The sequence below is a fragment of the Podarcis erhardii genome (genome assembly GCF_964252035.2).
Source record: "Podarcis erhardii genome assembly, chromosome: 7".
In the NCBI taxonomy this organism is placed as follows: Eukaryota; Metazoa; Chordata; class Lepidosauria; order Squamata; family Lacertidae; genus Podarcis; species Podarcis erhardii.
Genome location: NC_138511.1, coordinates 45,762,400 through 45,776,768, shown reverse-complemented (window position 1 = coordinate 45,776,768; position 14,369 = coordinate 45,762,400). Strand labels below are relative to the sequence as shown.

At 42.9% G+C, this 14,369-nt stretch overlaps 1 protein-coding gene across 1 annotated transcript in view; it reads left to right on the top strand.

Annotated features, from left to right (window-relative positions):
- Nucleotides 1-1,086: 1,086 nt before the first annotated feature.
- The window catches only part of LOC309347195 (uncharacterized protein), a 31,358-nt gene continuing 18,075 nt past the window's right edge, over nucleotides 1,087-14,369 (top strand). Inside the window, exons 1-6 of the mRNA XM_081871536.1 lie at nucleotides 1,087-1,390; nucleotides 3,333-3,384; nucleotides 5,033-5,223; nucleotides 5,608-5,766; nucleotides 7,170-7,280; nucleotides 9,281-9,390. Of these exons, the coding sequence (XP_081727662.1) occupies nucleotides 1,244-1,390; nucleotides 3,333-3,384; nucleotides 5,033-5,223; nucleotides 5,608-5,766; nucleotides 7,170-7,280; nucleotides 9,281-9,390 (770 nt within the window). The 5' untranslated portion in view covers nucleotides 1,087-1,243. The remainder of the gene's footprint in view (nucleotides 1,391-3,332; nucleotides 3,385-5,032; nucleotides 5,224-5,607; nucleotides 5,767-7,169; nucleotides 7,281-9,280; nucleotides 9,391-14,369) is intronic.

Here is a 14,369-nt window from a genome sequence, read left to right as displayed (position 1 = left end):
CCAGTCCTGCTAAGTGGACCTAGCAGCAAAGCACTTCAGGGAAGAATTGCACACCACCCAACATTCCTCAGGTGAAAATAGGGACATTCTAGTCTACATCAATAATACTTCATTCTGCCCCCCCCCCCACTCCAGCACCAGATTTAGGATGGTGCAGGTAGTTCAACTGCACAGGGTGCTGAGCCAAGCCAGTGAATGATGATGATGATGATGTCTCTGTACACCTGGGATGAAGAACAGGGGTCAGCAACCTTTTTCAGCCATGGGCCGGTCCACCGTCCCTCAGATCATGTGGTGGGCCGGACTATATTTTTTGGGGAAAATGAATGAATTCCTATGCCCCACAAATAATCCAGAGATGCATTTTAAATAAAAGGACACATTCTACTCATGTAAAAACATGCTGATTCCTGGACCGTCCGCGGGCCAGATTGAGAAAGCAATTGAGCTCCCAGGCCTTAGGTTGCCTACCCCTGATGAAGAAGGTGGGAGGCACTTCTATGGATGAGACTCTGGTACTTTAAAGGACCAAGGACTTGTGCACCCACTCCCAGCCCTCTTTGCCCACCCCCACCAACCCCCCTGGCATCCATGGCAATGCCTCCCCCCATGCAACACACTGACAGGGCCCAGGAGGTGGAGGTGTGGGGAACACGCAGGCAGCCAAACACAAGTGCACACTCCGGGATCACTGGGCGGGGTGGGTGGGTGGGAGTCCAAAAAGCAGCAAAGGATGTGGAGATCAGGGGCGATCAGGGAAAGCCAAATGATGAATGAGAACAGGTTGAGGGAAAGGCGGAGGCACTTGGTGTGTGGCATGATCCGCTCTGGGATCTGGGACTTTCAGGACAAAGTCATGGAGTTGTGATGGCTGCAGTGTTTCTGTGGTGATGCCGGCAAAATCAGGGCAGTTGGAGGGTATGGAACTGGGTGTCAGAATCAGCTATCCTTGGGTGCCACTGTGTTTTCTGAGGCAGGGACCGATAAATGACTGCTATTTCTGCCCTGTCAGCTTCCCTTCCCCACCAGGCAACAACACTTGTTAATCTTTTCCTGCCTGCTAGTGGCAAACTCCAGCTTCTCTTCCTTTCTCCTCTGCATGAAGTAACTTGAACAACACTGGATTCTTGCCCAATAGAGCACACACTGATACCAGCCTTGCGGGAGAAACTGAGGGTTGGAGTTAGCGCTGGAGCTGAGCCGACAGAGGGCATTGTCAGTTGAGCGCAGGCTGGGAAGAAAGATGGCTGGGCTAAATGCACGCAGTGTCCTGGTGACTGGGTCCAATCGGGGTATTGGCTTGGAGCTGGTGAGGCAGCTGGTTGGGAAAAGCAACCGGCCTGAATGGATCTTTGCCACCTGCCGGGACCCAGAGGGACCACGTGCCCAGGTGAGCCACAGGATGCACATTGGGATGAGTACAGAAATGAGGGTGGTGCCAAGACACTTGTGCCTCAGGCAAGTGCCCCAGGCAAGCTTGTTGCACTTCCCATTCCCAGGGTCTGACTGCTTAAACACAATTTAGTGGCCCCCTTGAGTGCTTTGACAACCCTTTCTTTTACAGAATTAGGGAAGAATGAGTAGGAAAGAGATTTGGTATCTCACACCCCTTGATCTGAAGAACATTTAAAGGGAGAAGTGATTATGCTATTGGGGGTTGGCTATTACAAGAACAGCTCGGATTTTGAAACAAATAACGTGAGTTAAACATTACTAAATAGTCGCTTCAGTGAGGATTTTGTCTGTGTCAACGTGCTTACAATTGTAATGTTCGTTCGTATGCAATTGGATTGGAAGAGTGTGGAAAAAGAGCCTTACAACTTGTCAAAGAGGTAATGTATCATTTAGCTTGCAGGTAGGGACTGTCTTCTTATAGTGGGGTGTGGGTTACGGATTCCAAGCCCCAAGATGTGTCTGATCCCAAGGAAAGCCCTTAGGGTTAGGGGGTGGAGATCCACCCTCTGAAGGAGACTCAGGCAAGCTCTCAGAAATGCCTCCCTTTACCTCCCTTCCAGATATGCGCCCCTTGCTTCTCCACCTCTGTCACTTTCCCCTATTATGTAAAAGCCTCCCCCTTCAGGCAAGGCTGGTGGAAGTAAATCTGATACTGAGCCAGTACCCACCCTGCTTCCGTTGCCTAGGACAGAGACACCAGTGCTGGCCCATCCCGTCCTTCAAAAGGAAGGTGCACAAGGCATGTCCCTTGTTGGTTCATAGCTTGTGCTTAGCCAAGTCTTTAATCCCTTATGTAACCCACCGATCCTTGCAACCTGTGACTAATCTGAAAATAAAAGCTAAAATCACGAGTTGCAGTTAATTGGGTGGGGAGAGGCAAGCAACACTTATGCAATCAAAATCAAAACCAGGACAAAAATTATTCAGTAGATCTTTGTTTGTGGAACACATAGAAAAAACAAGTACAGTGGTACCTCAGGTTACATACGCTTCAGGTTACATACGCTTCAGGTTACAGACTCTGCTAACCCAGAAATAGTACCTCGGGTTAAGAACTTTGCTTCAGGATGAGAACAGAAATCGTACTCTGGTGGCATGGCGGCAGCAGGAGGCCCCATTAGCTAAAGTGGTGCTTCAGGTTAAGAACAGTTTCAGGTTAAGAATGGACCTCCGGAACAAATTAAGTACTTAACCCGAGGTACCACTGTACTCAGTTTCCCTTGATTCTTTAATAAAATGTGGGTTTGCAGCCCAAGCCTGTGTATACACTATACCTTTAAAGCACCTTGAAGTTCTCCCCCCCCCCCAAAAAAAAATCTTGGCACTGAATTTTGTAAAGGAGCTGAGAACTGTGGTTCTGTGAAGGGTAAACAACAGCAACCAGAATTCTTTGTTTGGTGCTTCAAATGCCTTTCAAGGGTATAGAGTGTTCACAGCCATGGCTTTATCACCACTTCCTTCTTGATTACCTAACCAAGGAGAGGTATTTCAAAAGCATATCTTGTAACCACCTCCACCCTTGTGGACAGCAGGATCTAGAATCAATCTAGACTAAGGTTACCAGATTTTTTTTAATGAATCCAGGGACACTTTTCAGCTTCCTATTAAATGAATGGATTTTGTCAGGGGACTGATTTGTAAATCCGGGGACTGTCCCCGGGAAATGGGGACATCTGGTAACCTTAATCTAGACTGGAAACTGTTTGTTAAGGATGAGAATGAATTATTCCAGATTAAGGAAAAACTACATTTTTGTGTTACGAATGGGTTAGTGTGTACACAGCCCAAATCATCTACTTTCTTCTCTCCAGTTTTAAATAATCCCAACTCCAGGGCTTGATGTTGCATCCTAAATCTATGGTCTGTGCATCTTCCAGGTCTTGAAGGATTTGGCTGCCAATCATCAGGGAGTGGAGATTATCCCACTGGGTATGTGTTTGCCCCCCACCAAATTGCCTTGCCCCCCTCTTCCCACATTGCCAGAGACAAGAGCTGAGATTCAAAGTCATTTCACAAGACTACTTTCCTGCAGGATATGTTCTAAAAAACAACTAAAATATATAAAAGTCAACTCCATTGTCAACAGTTGCTGAGAGGCATCCTCACACTGAGGATTCATCTCTTTTTCTTTAACTCTTTCATTTCCTTTCTGCCACATCAAATGATGAACTGCATGATGTGAGAAAGGGCCATTCTCCTCATGGACTGTAGGCAGAACCCCCAAACAGTCCAAGCACAATCCAGTTCAGCTCTAAATAGAGAGCAAAACTCAACATCATTGAGCCTTTCTATTTGCATTATAACTTTCAATTATATGACACACTATTCCATATCTAGGCACCTTTGTACTCCTGGCGATGACTCCACCTCTGATATTATGAGTAACTTGTAGGTGTTGCAATATTGACAAAAAAATTGTTTTTATACTAGTTCAAAGAGTTCTAGGCCTCTGCCAGAAGACTGCACCTTAATCCTCCGTGGGATTGTTGCTATTGGGTAGCTGTGCATTGCCTTTAGGCAGCTACAGCTACTGAAGAAAAAATATGTGAATAAACATGCTATTTCATGCACCCCAGTCTCTGAGCAGTGAGAGACTCCAGGTGTTCCAATGCTTTCCTGGGATTTGCTTTTCTTGGAATGAAGATCAACTAAAACTGCAGTGCCTTTGGGATATATGGTTTTATTTTATCACACATATATACAACTTGAGCATAGGATGGATGGGCTCACAGTGTTAACACTCCACAGATCTGGCCTCCCCATTAGGTTTCCAGGAAGATTGTCAAGGCACATCTTTGGGTCCAGCGCAGAGCAAGGCAAGCCTCTGTCTCCAGCTTCCAGTATCAACCAAAACTCTCACACACAAAGAGCTTCCCTTGGCCTATTGTTCTCCATCCATTACTGAATTGCAGCTGGCAGCCTTCTCAATGAAGAACCTTCCAGGCTGACTTTGCCTATCCTAGGCTCTCTATTGTCACTAAAGGTCAAGGGTGCCCAGCTGTGGTTTATTATGTTCATTATCTTTGAAAGTGCATGTAGTTCTTAAATCTTTTCCAACATGGGCTTCTTATATTTAAGACAGGTAACTTGCAACTTATGTGTGCTTAACATGCGCAATTTCACCTTTATGTGATTGAAGGCCAGGAGGTTGAAATCACACAAACTAAATGCACAGAAGGCAGAGAGCTTAAAATCTCTTTTTGTGCAGGGTTTTCCTAGCATGGAAAGAGCTTTTAAGCTCTCAGACTTGCCTTCTGGGTGGAGGTTATACTGTTTAGTGTCCTGGCCCCAATGTAAGGTTGCTTGCGCAGAGGCAGCTCCAAGGGTGTATATGTGTTTTTGTGTATACACATCATCCCTGGAATGTAACCCCTGCATAAAATGTGAGTTACCTGTATCTATTGTCTTCCAGTTTCTGGCAATTAAATCTCAGGAGGTGGAAATGGAACAATATTTGATGCATATCAAATTCCAATTCTTCCTTCTAAATATTATCATAAGAAAAAGGCTTATAATGTGTTGATTTGTAATGAGAGAAAAAGTTGGACTTATGAAATTCTTCTCTTTGCTGCTGAAGACATTTCTGAGCCCACTAGCGTCAAGGATGCTGCAACCAGAGTCACTGAACGGCTTAAAGGGGTTGGGCTGACCCTTCTGATAAACAATGCTGGAATTGCAAGGAGAAACTTAGTTATGGAAGCTGAGACACCAGAAGACATGTCTGAAGTGTACAAGACCAATGTGATTGGGCCCATGATGGTGAGCCAGGTAAGGCTACCTGGTTGTTCCTCCTTCACAGAGATTTCTTGTCCTGTTGCAGATCCCTTAATGTTGGAGAAGTAGGTGGCGTGATGTCACTGCTTCCTGGTGATGGGGTGATCGGCAGCTGTGCCTTTTTCATGGAGAAAGGATAAAGAACTAAGCTTGTAATAGCTGCATGAGAGAATAATATTTGACAGTGCAACCTTTGTGGTAATGGAGGTGATGGGGGAAGATTGAACCTGTTGAAGTAGGAGTTGTAGCTGTTATGTGCCCCCTTGGCTCAGTGCCCTGTGTGGAGGGAACTGCCTGCACTACCCTAAATCTGGCACTATGGCCAGTCTTCTGTACAGCATGTGCTGCTGTGTGCAATTCTTTTCTCTTCTTCTCCAGGCATTCCTGCCCTTGCTGATGAAGGCATCTCAGGAAAGCCCCCAGAATGGGATGAGCTGCAGCAAAGCTGCCATTGTCAACATCTCTAGTGAAGCTGGCTCCATCACAAATCTCTTCTTGTGGGAGAATGGACAAGTTGTCAATTACCGCTGCAGCAAGGTATCAACACATCACAGACAAGTAGTCAGTTTTGTGCAGTGTTCTTCAACCTTGGGACTTCAGGTGTTGTTGGGCTTACAGTGCCCTGTGCAACACTAATATCCAGCAGGCCCCACCACCTCTTGCCTTCCATTGGATGTCATTGCAGCGCCTAACGTTCTGCACTCGGTGCAACTGAACTGGTCATGCTCCCCTAGATACATCTTTGTCTCTGACAATTGAATAAGCAGGCTGAGGATTACAGGAGCTGTGGTCCAATAAAATCTGCGCATCCAATTTAAAGAACACTGGTTTAGTGGTCAGTTATCCAAGGGGCATGTTTCTTTTGCCTTGAAGGTGCTGGCCAGGTAATTATACATTTTTATATAAGTATTTACATATCTCCTGACCTTCATGACTACGGGCCAGTCTCCAATTGGCTTTTTTTTGGGGGGGAGGGGAAGTTTCTCAAGAACCAAGAGGCTAGACAACCTCAGAGACTCATGGATGAGCATTATTATCTGGCCCATTTTTGGCCCATTTTGGGACACTGCTTTGGCTTTCGTGGCTGACTATCTTAGCGGGGTGACTGACAGAGTGACTATTTTGATGCTTCTGGATATTTCTGTGTTTTTTATGATATTGTTGGTATTTTGCTTAAAAGACAAATAAGTTAAGGTATAATCATAAAAAGAGAATTCCCTGGATCGCTAGACCCAGGTTTGGGGCAAGTACTCTTTGGTGAGAGAACCCCAGCATGGATTTAAAATAACAAAATATGCAGTAACATAAAGCAGGGAAATATAGGTTGTTAGACCTTTAAAATACCCCCTTCTAAGTGGCTTCCAAAGTTCCCCACTTCCTTTAGCATAGAGAAGACCAAACATTTGGTACGTTAAAAATGGTTTACTTATAACCTCTTCAAAGGTCAGATTCATACAGCAGTAATAACACACAGGAAGTGAGAATTAGGTTCCTAAGTGGTGAGAGTTTCTAAATTATTTGTATAGAAACACAAAAGGTGGCTTGCTTAAGCCACACAGTCTGAGCTTGGAGCATCCAGCTTAGACCTCCTGACTAGTAGGTGGAATGGGGGAAAGTGGGAGAACAAAGAGCTTGATAACCCTTCCTCCCAAGGACTGACCTAGCTAAGCCTGGCAGGACAAGTTTCCTAATCTAGGGAAGGTCATAGCTGGTAAACCCACTGTAGATGGAAAGCGGTACAACTAGCCACAGAAACCACCTGTGTCTTTCGTGAAGGACTACATTGCAAAATCTACAGAAGTGCAGCATTTCAGTTGAATATTGGTTTGGGAAATGGAAATAAGATTGGTTCGAATTAAAATACAAAAGGGGGGGGGGAATTATCCCCCATCCTTAGCTGTATCATTCAGCTACCTGCTTCTGGTATGTCTCATTCTTAGGCTGCTCTGAATATGCTGACGCGGTGCCAGTCCCTGGGATATGCTAATGACAAAATCCTGTGCATTGCACTGCATCCTGGGTTTGTGCATACAGACATGACAGGTGGAGGGGTAAGTTATTTGTGTCAGAATCAGATCACCATACAAAGAGCATTGCAATTATCTAACTCGTTTGGCCTACATTGAAATAAGGGTCAGGATGGATAATGAGTTTAATTAACTTTTTTGTGTTTCAAAAGAATTTTAAAAGACATTCTCTAGTAATATTAGAATAAAATTAAAAATAAGGAAGCCTTTGGTCTGATGATCCAATCCACCAAGAAAATAGTCACACACACTGGTGGGCTACAATCCAGCATTGTGTTAGGAATGCTTAAGCCATTTAAAATTTCAACTCTCTGCTGAATTGTGGCTGGATCCACAACTCTGACCAGAAACATGACCCCCAATAAGTCAAGAATCAGTCTATGGACTCAGCTACATTCATCACAATAATGTGATTTGAATGTGTTTTAAACATGCAACATCAGATGGTGACAGAGAGTGAGAATTGTTTAACTCTCATTGGAATTTTTTTCTTTTGGTGAAAACAATCTAATTTCTGACTCATTTACAGTGTTGTATTCCTGTGTTTAAAAGGGACGTGGGTGGAAAAGGGTGGCGCTGTGGGTTAAACCACAGAACCTAGGACTTGCCGATCAGAAGGTTGGCGGTTTGAATCCCTGTGACGGGGTGAGCTCCCGTTGTTCGGTCCCTGCTCCTGCCAACCTAGCAGTTCAAAAGCACGTCAAAGTGCAAGTAGATAAATAGGGACCGCTCCGGCAGGAAGGTAAACGGTGTTTCCGTGCGTTGCTCTGGTTCACCAGAAGTGGCTTAGTCATGCTGGCCACATGACCCAGAAGCTGTACGCCGGCTCCCTCTGTCAATAAAGTGAGATTAGCGCCGCAATCCCAGAGTCGGTCACAAGGTCCCTTTACCCTTTACCTTTACTTTATACTGTGTTTAAATCCACCCTGTGAAGGTAATGCCAATTCCCTACTATTTATTTCCAGAGCTAATTGTCTGGACAAGGGCTATTGTGGCTGATAGCAACTGACAAGCGTTAAAAACATACGGTGTTTCCTGACTATCATCATTTTGTGGGAAGGATTCAAGCACATCCCAGAACTCTTAGTTCTGATTAACTAAAGCGAATTAAAGGGTTCTGTTGTTCTTGTGAAACATAATCACTTAAAAAAAAAAAGAATCTGAATGCTTGTGGTTTGGAAAGCAATGGGGAGGTGTATTCAAAAGTGTGTGATGAATGAATGAATAACTGTTGGGAAGACATCTGCAAAGGAACAATATTACCAAGCTGAAGGGTTGGGCTTTGGTTTCAAAGTACAGAAAGTACAAAAGGCCATTTGATTTAGCATTTGTTTTTCAATGTAGTTATTGACAGAAGAAAGTCTAGCCCGCTTTTGCTCAGAACTAAGTTCCCATTGCATTCAATGGGGCTTACTCCTAGGTAAATGTGGTTAGTGACTGCATCCTGATTAGCTGGAGTGGGGATATTAGAAGTGCATTAAGAGGAGGGGAAGAAGACAAGGCAAGGTATGGCAGATCTACTTAGGAGTATGCTCAAGTGAACACTATGGGAGCTGACTTTTGAGTAAAATAGTAAGGAAGGGAAGGGAAAAGAAAATTTCTAGTTGACTTCTAGAAGCCTTTGGTGTTGTTGTGAAATGCTTGTGGAGCTCAAGGTGGTACGTGTGGTTCTTCCCCTCCTCATCTAATCCCCACAATAACCTGTGACGTAGGTTAGGTTGAGACACAATGAGTGGTCCAGTGATTTTCATGGCCAAGTGGGGATTTGAACCCTGATCTCCCAGGTCCTAGTCTGACACTCTCACCATTGCACCACACTGGGTCATTAATGTCTTATTGGATCACCCTTATCCACAGATATAGAGAGCAGTCGTCCATAATGCTTCTCTGTTTGTGTTTGATGGACGGTGCGTGAATGTTGTCCCCTGTACTCTCAGTTGATGTTACTTATGTTTTTTGACACTCTTTTTTTCTTTTCTTTTCTTTTACTCACAAGTCCCTGTGTCACTGTTCTTTCTTTCCAGTTTCTCACAGTGAATGAGAGTGTGCAAAGCATCCTGAAGACCCTTTCCCATCTCTCGGAAAAAGACACTGGGACTTTTGTGAATTGGCAGGGGGATGTACTTCCTTGGTGAACCCAAGATATTTAGCTGCCTGATGTGGAGTAGCAAAGTGCCTCAGGGTGCACAGTCCCAAAGCGGATCACATTATTTTGACACCAGAGGCAGAAACACCCACAAGCTCCTCTCTGTCTCCCCCAGCAGTAAAAATGCAACAATAATAAATTACGGAACTATGAAAGACACCTCTTTTGATACAGTCAGAAGTGGGACAATGCATTTTGCTGCATGTGAAAGACCTCCATTGATTGTTATTTTATTTTTTAAATAATGTTTTATTCGGTTTGTAACAATATAGCAGCACAACAATTCAACAATGCATGGCACCAATACATTCTCAATCTAATAACAGATAATAGAAAAACAAAGGGCGGAAAAGGGGAGCAAGGTAAAGGATCTGTGAGTTGAAAATCATACATTTATTATATATATATATTTCATATATATATATATATATATATATATAATCATAATATATATATAATATATATATAATCATATATATATATATAATCATAATATAATGTATAACATTTCTTATATATATTAACATTTCATATGTATTTGTTAGAATAATTAAAACTTAGAGATTCCACTGAATCTAGATCAGGGAAGATTATTACTAAATTAAATGCTTCCTGTATTAGTATATGAAAAACAAAATAAAAAAATTCCTTCCAGTAGCACCTTAAAGTGTTGTGACGTGGGGTTTGTGATTTCAGCTCTCTTAACATAATATGCTGGAGACAGTTCTCTAGTGACACTTCTTTATTAAAGCAACAAGACTGAGACCTGAGGAGGGGAGAGCTACATTTATAGGGACAGGGAACTAGCTAGAAGGGATATATTTTGGAGGGAACAATATCAGGCAATCACAGTCCTGCCTTTTGGAGGAAACCAATAAGACAGAGGATCCAAATACAGCAGCTTAAATGAACCAATAGTAGCTGTACCCTCTGGAACCAAAAGGCAGTTACTTTACCCTAATGCAAATACAGACAATAATAATACAGATATAAAATCCTTTGACTCAATACACAACATAAAGACCAACTAAGTTAGTTCTAGGTATGAGCTTTCGTGTGCATGCACACTTCTTCAGATACACTGAAACAGAAGTCACCAGACCCTTCTATATAGTGAGAAGGTGGGGAGGGGTATTACTCAGAAGGGTGGTGGGAATGGGTGATTGGCAGATAGCTGTGATGAGCCTGTTGACGACTCTTAACGACTGCAATAGGTCTTACAGGAAAAAGCAAGGGGTGAGAAGGTGAAAAATGGCTTTGTCATGTATAATGAGATAAGAATCCAATGTCTTTGTTCAGACCAGGTCTCTCCATGGTTTTAAGTTTGGTAATAAGTTGCAATTCAGCAGCTTCTCTTTCCAGTCTATTTCTGAAATTCCTTTGTAATAGAACAGCTACTTTGAGATCTTGTATAGAATGTCCTGGGAGATTGAAGTGTTCTCCTACTGGTTTCTCTATCTTGTGATTCCTGATGTCAGATTTATGTCCGTTTATCCTTTGGCGTAAGGTTTGGCCTGTTTGTCCAATATAGAGAGCTGAAGGACACTGTTGGCATTTGATGGCATACACAATGTTAGACGATGAGCAATTAAATAGTCCCGAGATGGTATGTGTCATGTTGTTGGAGCTAGTAATGGTGTTGTCCAGGTGTATGTGGCAGCAAAGTTGGCATCTGGGTTTATTGCAGGCTCTGGTGCCAGTGTCCGTGTTAAGTCTGGTAGTAGTATTATTGTGGGTTAGGAGTTGTTTAAGATTGGGTGGCTGTCTGTAGGCAATGAAAGGTCTTCCTCCCAGAGCTTGAGAAAGAGAACTGTCATTGTCCAGGAGAGGTTGTAGATCTCTGATGATGCGTTGTACTGTTTTAACTTGGGAGCTGTATGTGATGACTAGAGGTGTTCTGTTATTGTCTTTTTTGGGTCTGTCTTGCAGCAAGTTCTCTCTGGGTATCAGTCTGGCTCTGTTGATCTGTTGTCTAACTTCATCTGCTGGGTATTTTAGTTCTAAAAAGGTTTGCTGTAGATCTCTTAGGTGAGAGTCTCTGTCTGTAGAATTGGAACAGATGCGGCTGTAACGTAGTGCCTGGCTATATACAATGGACTGTTTGGTATGTTTGGGATGGTAGCTAGAGGCATGTAGATATGTTTGTCGGTCAGTTGGTTTACGGTATAAGGTGGTGTCTATGCGCCCATCCTGTATTTTTATAGTAGTGTCCAAAAAATGTATTTCTTGCATAGATTGATTCATAGTTAGGTTGATTGTGGGGTGAAAATCATTGAATTTCTGGTGGAAGGTGTCCAGGGTCTGTTGACCATGTGTCCAGATGATAAAAATATCGTCAATGTATCGCAGGTACAAGAGAGGTTTGAGTGGGTAGGAGTTTAGGAAACGTTCTAAATCTGCCATGAAGATGTTGGCATACTGTGGGGCCATGCGGGTGCCCATTGCTGTGCCGCTGATCTGAAGGAACAGGTCATCACCGAATTTGAAGTTGTTGTGGGTAAGGACAAATTGGCAGAGTTTGGTAGCAAAGTCTGCTGTGGTTTTATCTGAAATGGTGTTCCTTATAGCTTGTAAACCATCGTTGTGTGGGATGTTGGTATACAGAGATTCCACATCCATAGTAGCTAGTATAGTATTGTTAGGAAGATTATTTAAAGATTGTATTTTCCTCAGAAAATCTGTGGTGTCACGTACATAGCTGGGAGCACTGATGGCATATGGTTTCAGAACAGTCCATATAACTGGAGACACCCACTGTAATAGTGCCAATACCTGAAATGATGGGGCGTCCTGGATTTCCTGGTTTGTGTATTTTAGGTAGAAGATAGAAAGTTCCTGGTAGAGGTTCTGTTGGTGTGTTTGTGAGGATCTGTTCTTGGATGTGTGGGGGTAGCTCCTTAACAATCTTGTTCAGTTCTTTTTTGTATTCTTGTGTGGGGTCTGAGTCCAATTTTATGTAAAAGGCGGTATTGGAAAGTTGTCTGTGAGCCTCCTGAATGTAGTCAGTTTTGTTCATGATGACGACAGCTCCACCTTTGTCCGCTTCTTTAATTATAATGTCTGGGTTGTTTCTGAGATTATCTATGGCTCTCCTTTCAGCATGGTTTACATTTTGTTGTAAGCGATGGTGTTTTCTGGTCACATCTGTTTGGATTCTGTGGCGGAAGCAGTCAATGTACAAGTCCAGTGTGGTATTGCGTCCATCAGGAGGGGTCCATGTGGAGTCCCTTTTTGTGTAACACTTTTTCGGTGGTAGTTGGTGGTCAGTGTTCTGTTGGGAGGGTGGTTGTTGTTCTCCAGTGGGTTGAGAGGTGTTGTGTTGTGAAGTTGTTGCTTGTTCTGCTTTGTCTTCTTGTTGTGTGTGTTGAAAATACTCCTTCAGGCGTAAACGGCGGAAAAATGCTTCCAAGTCCCCACAGAACTGAATCATGTGTGGGGATTTGGCAGGGCAGAATGACAGTCCACGTGAAAGGACTGATTCCTCAGCTGGGCTGAGTGCTTGCTGTGAGAGATTGACAATATTGTTGATCTTGTTTTGATTAGTAGCCTGTAGGTTGGAAAGGTTAGAGAGTTTCTTGTTTTTCTGTTTTTTCAGTAGCTCCAGTTGAGAGTGGTAAATGTTTTGTTTTTCCTTTTGGAACTCTTGCCAAGCTTGGTGGTTCCTGATAGAGTTGTCCAATACAAGGAGTTCCTCCTTTATTAGCTTCTGTTTAGAGTAGAGAACGCTGATCAGATGTTTGAGCAGCTTCTTAGAGAAAGTGCTGCATAGTTTTCTTGCATACTCAGTGGGATACGTGGATTGTAGAGGGTTCTTAATTCTAAGTCCCTTGGGTATAATGTCCAGGTTCTTGCATTTAGTAAGAAAGAAGATATCAGTCTGTACCTGTGCAAGTTTCTTGGTGAGGTTGATGGACTTCCATTTCATGCGGCTCAATGTGGTGCCTTCCATAGTTCCAGTTACAGATAGGTAGCCGTGTTGGTCTGCCATAGTCAAAACAAAATAAAAAAATTCCTTCCAGTAGCACCTTAAAGACCAACTAAGTTAGTTCTAGGTATGAGCTTTCGTGTGCATGCACACTTCTTCAGATACACTGAAACAGAAGTCACCAGACCCTTCTATAATAATAATAATTATAATAATAATAATATAAGGATGAACGGACATAAATCTGACATCAGGAATCACAAGACAGAGAAACCAGTAGGAGAACACTTCAATCTCCCAGGACATTCTATACAAGATCTCAAAGTAGCTGTTCTATTACAAAGGAATTTCAGAAATAGACTGGAAAGAGAAGCTGCTGAATTGCAACTTATTACCAAACTTAAAACCATGGAGAGACCTGGTCTGAACAAAGACATTGGATTCTTATCTCATTATACATGACAAAGCCATTTTTCACCTTCTCACCCCTTGCTTTTTCCTGTAAGACCTATTGCAGTCGTTAAGAGTCGTCAACAGGCTCATCACAGCTATCTGCCAATCACCCATTCCCACCACCCTTCTGAGTAATACCCCTCCCCACCTTCTCACTATATAGAAGGGTCTGGTGACTTCTGTTTCAGTGTATCTGAAGAAGTGTGCATGCACACGAAAGCTCATACCTAGAACTAACTTAGTTGGTCTTTAAGGTGCTACTGGAAGGAATTTTTTTATTTTGAATTTTTTTATTTTGTTTTGACTATGGCAGACCAACACGGCTACCTATCTGTAACTAGTATATGAAAGTTAGCTATATTTACCATATATAAATGTGAATATAAAAATGAGTATGAATACGATTATGAATGTGATAGGAATGAGAGAACCTGGGAAAAGGAGACCTGGATGCTCAATATCTTTTGCTTTTGTAGTTATATCAAGTTGTTGTTGGGGATTGGTTATTATCTGGAATGCTTGCATGGGCAGCCTATAAATAATAAAATTATTATTATCATCATCATGCAGAATTGTTGTGAAGTTATCC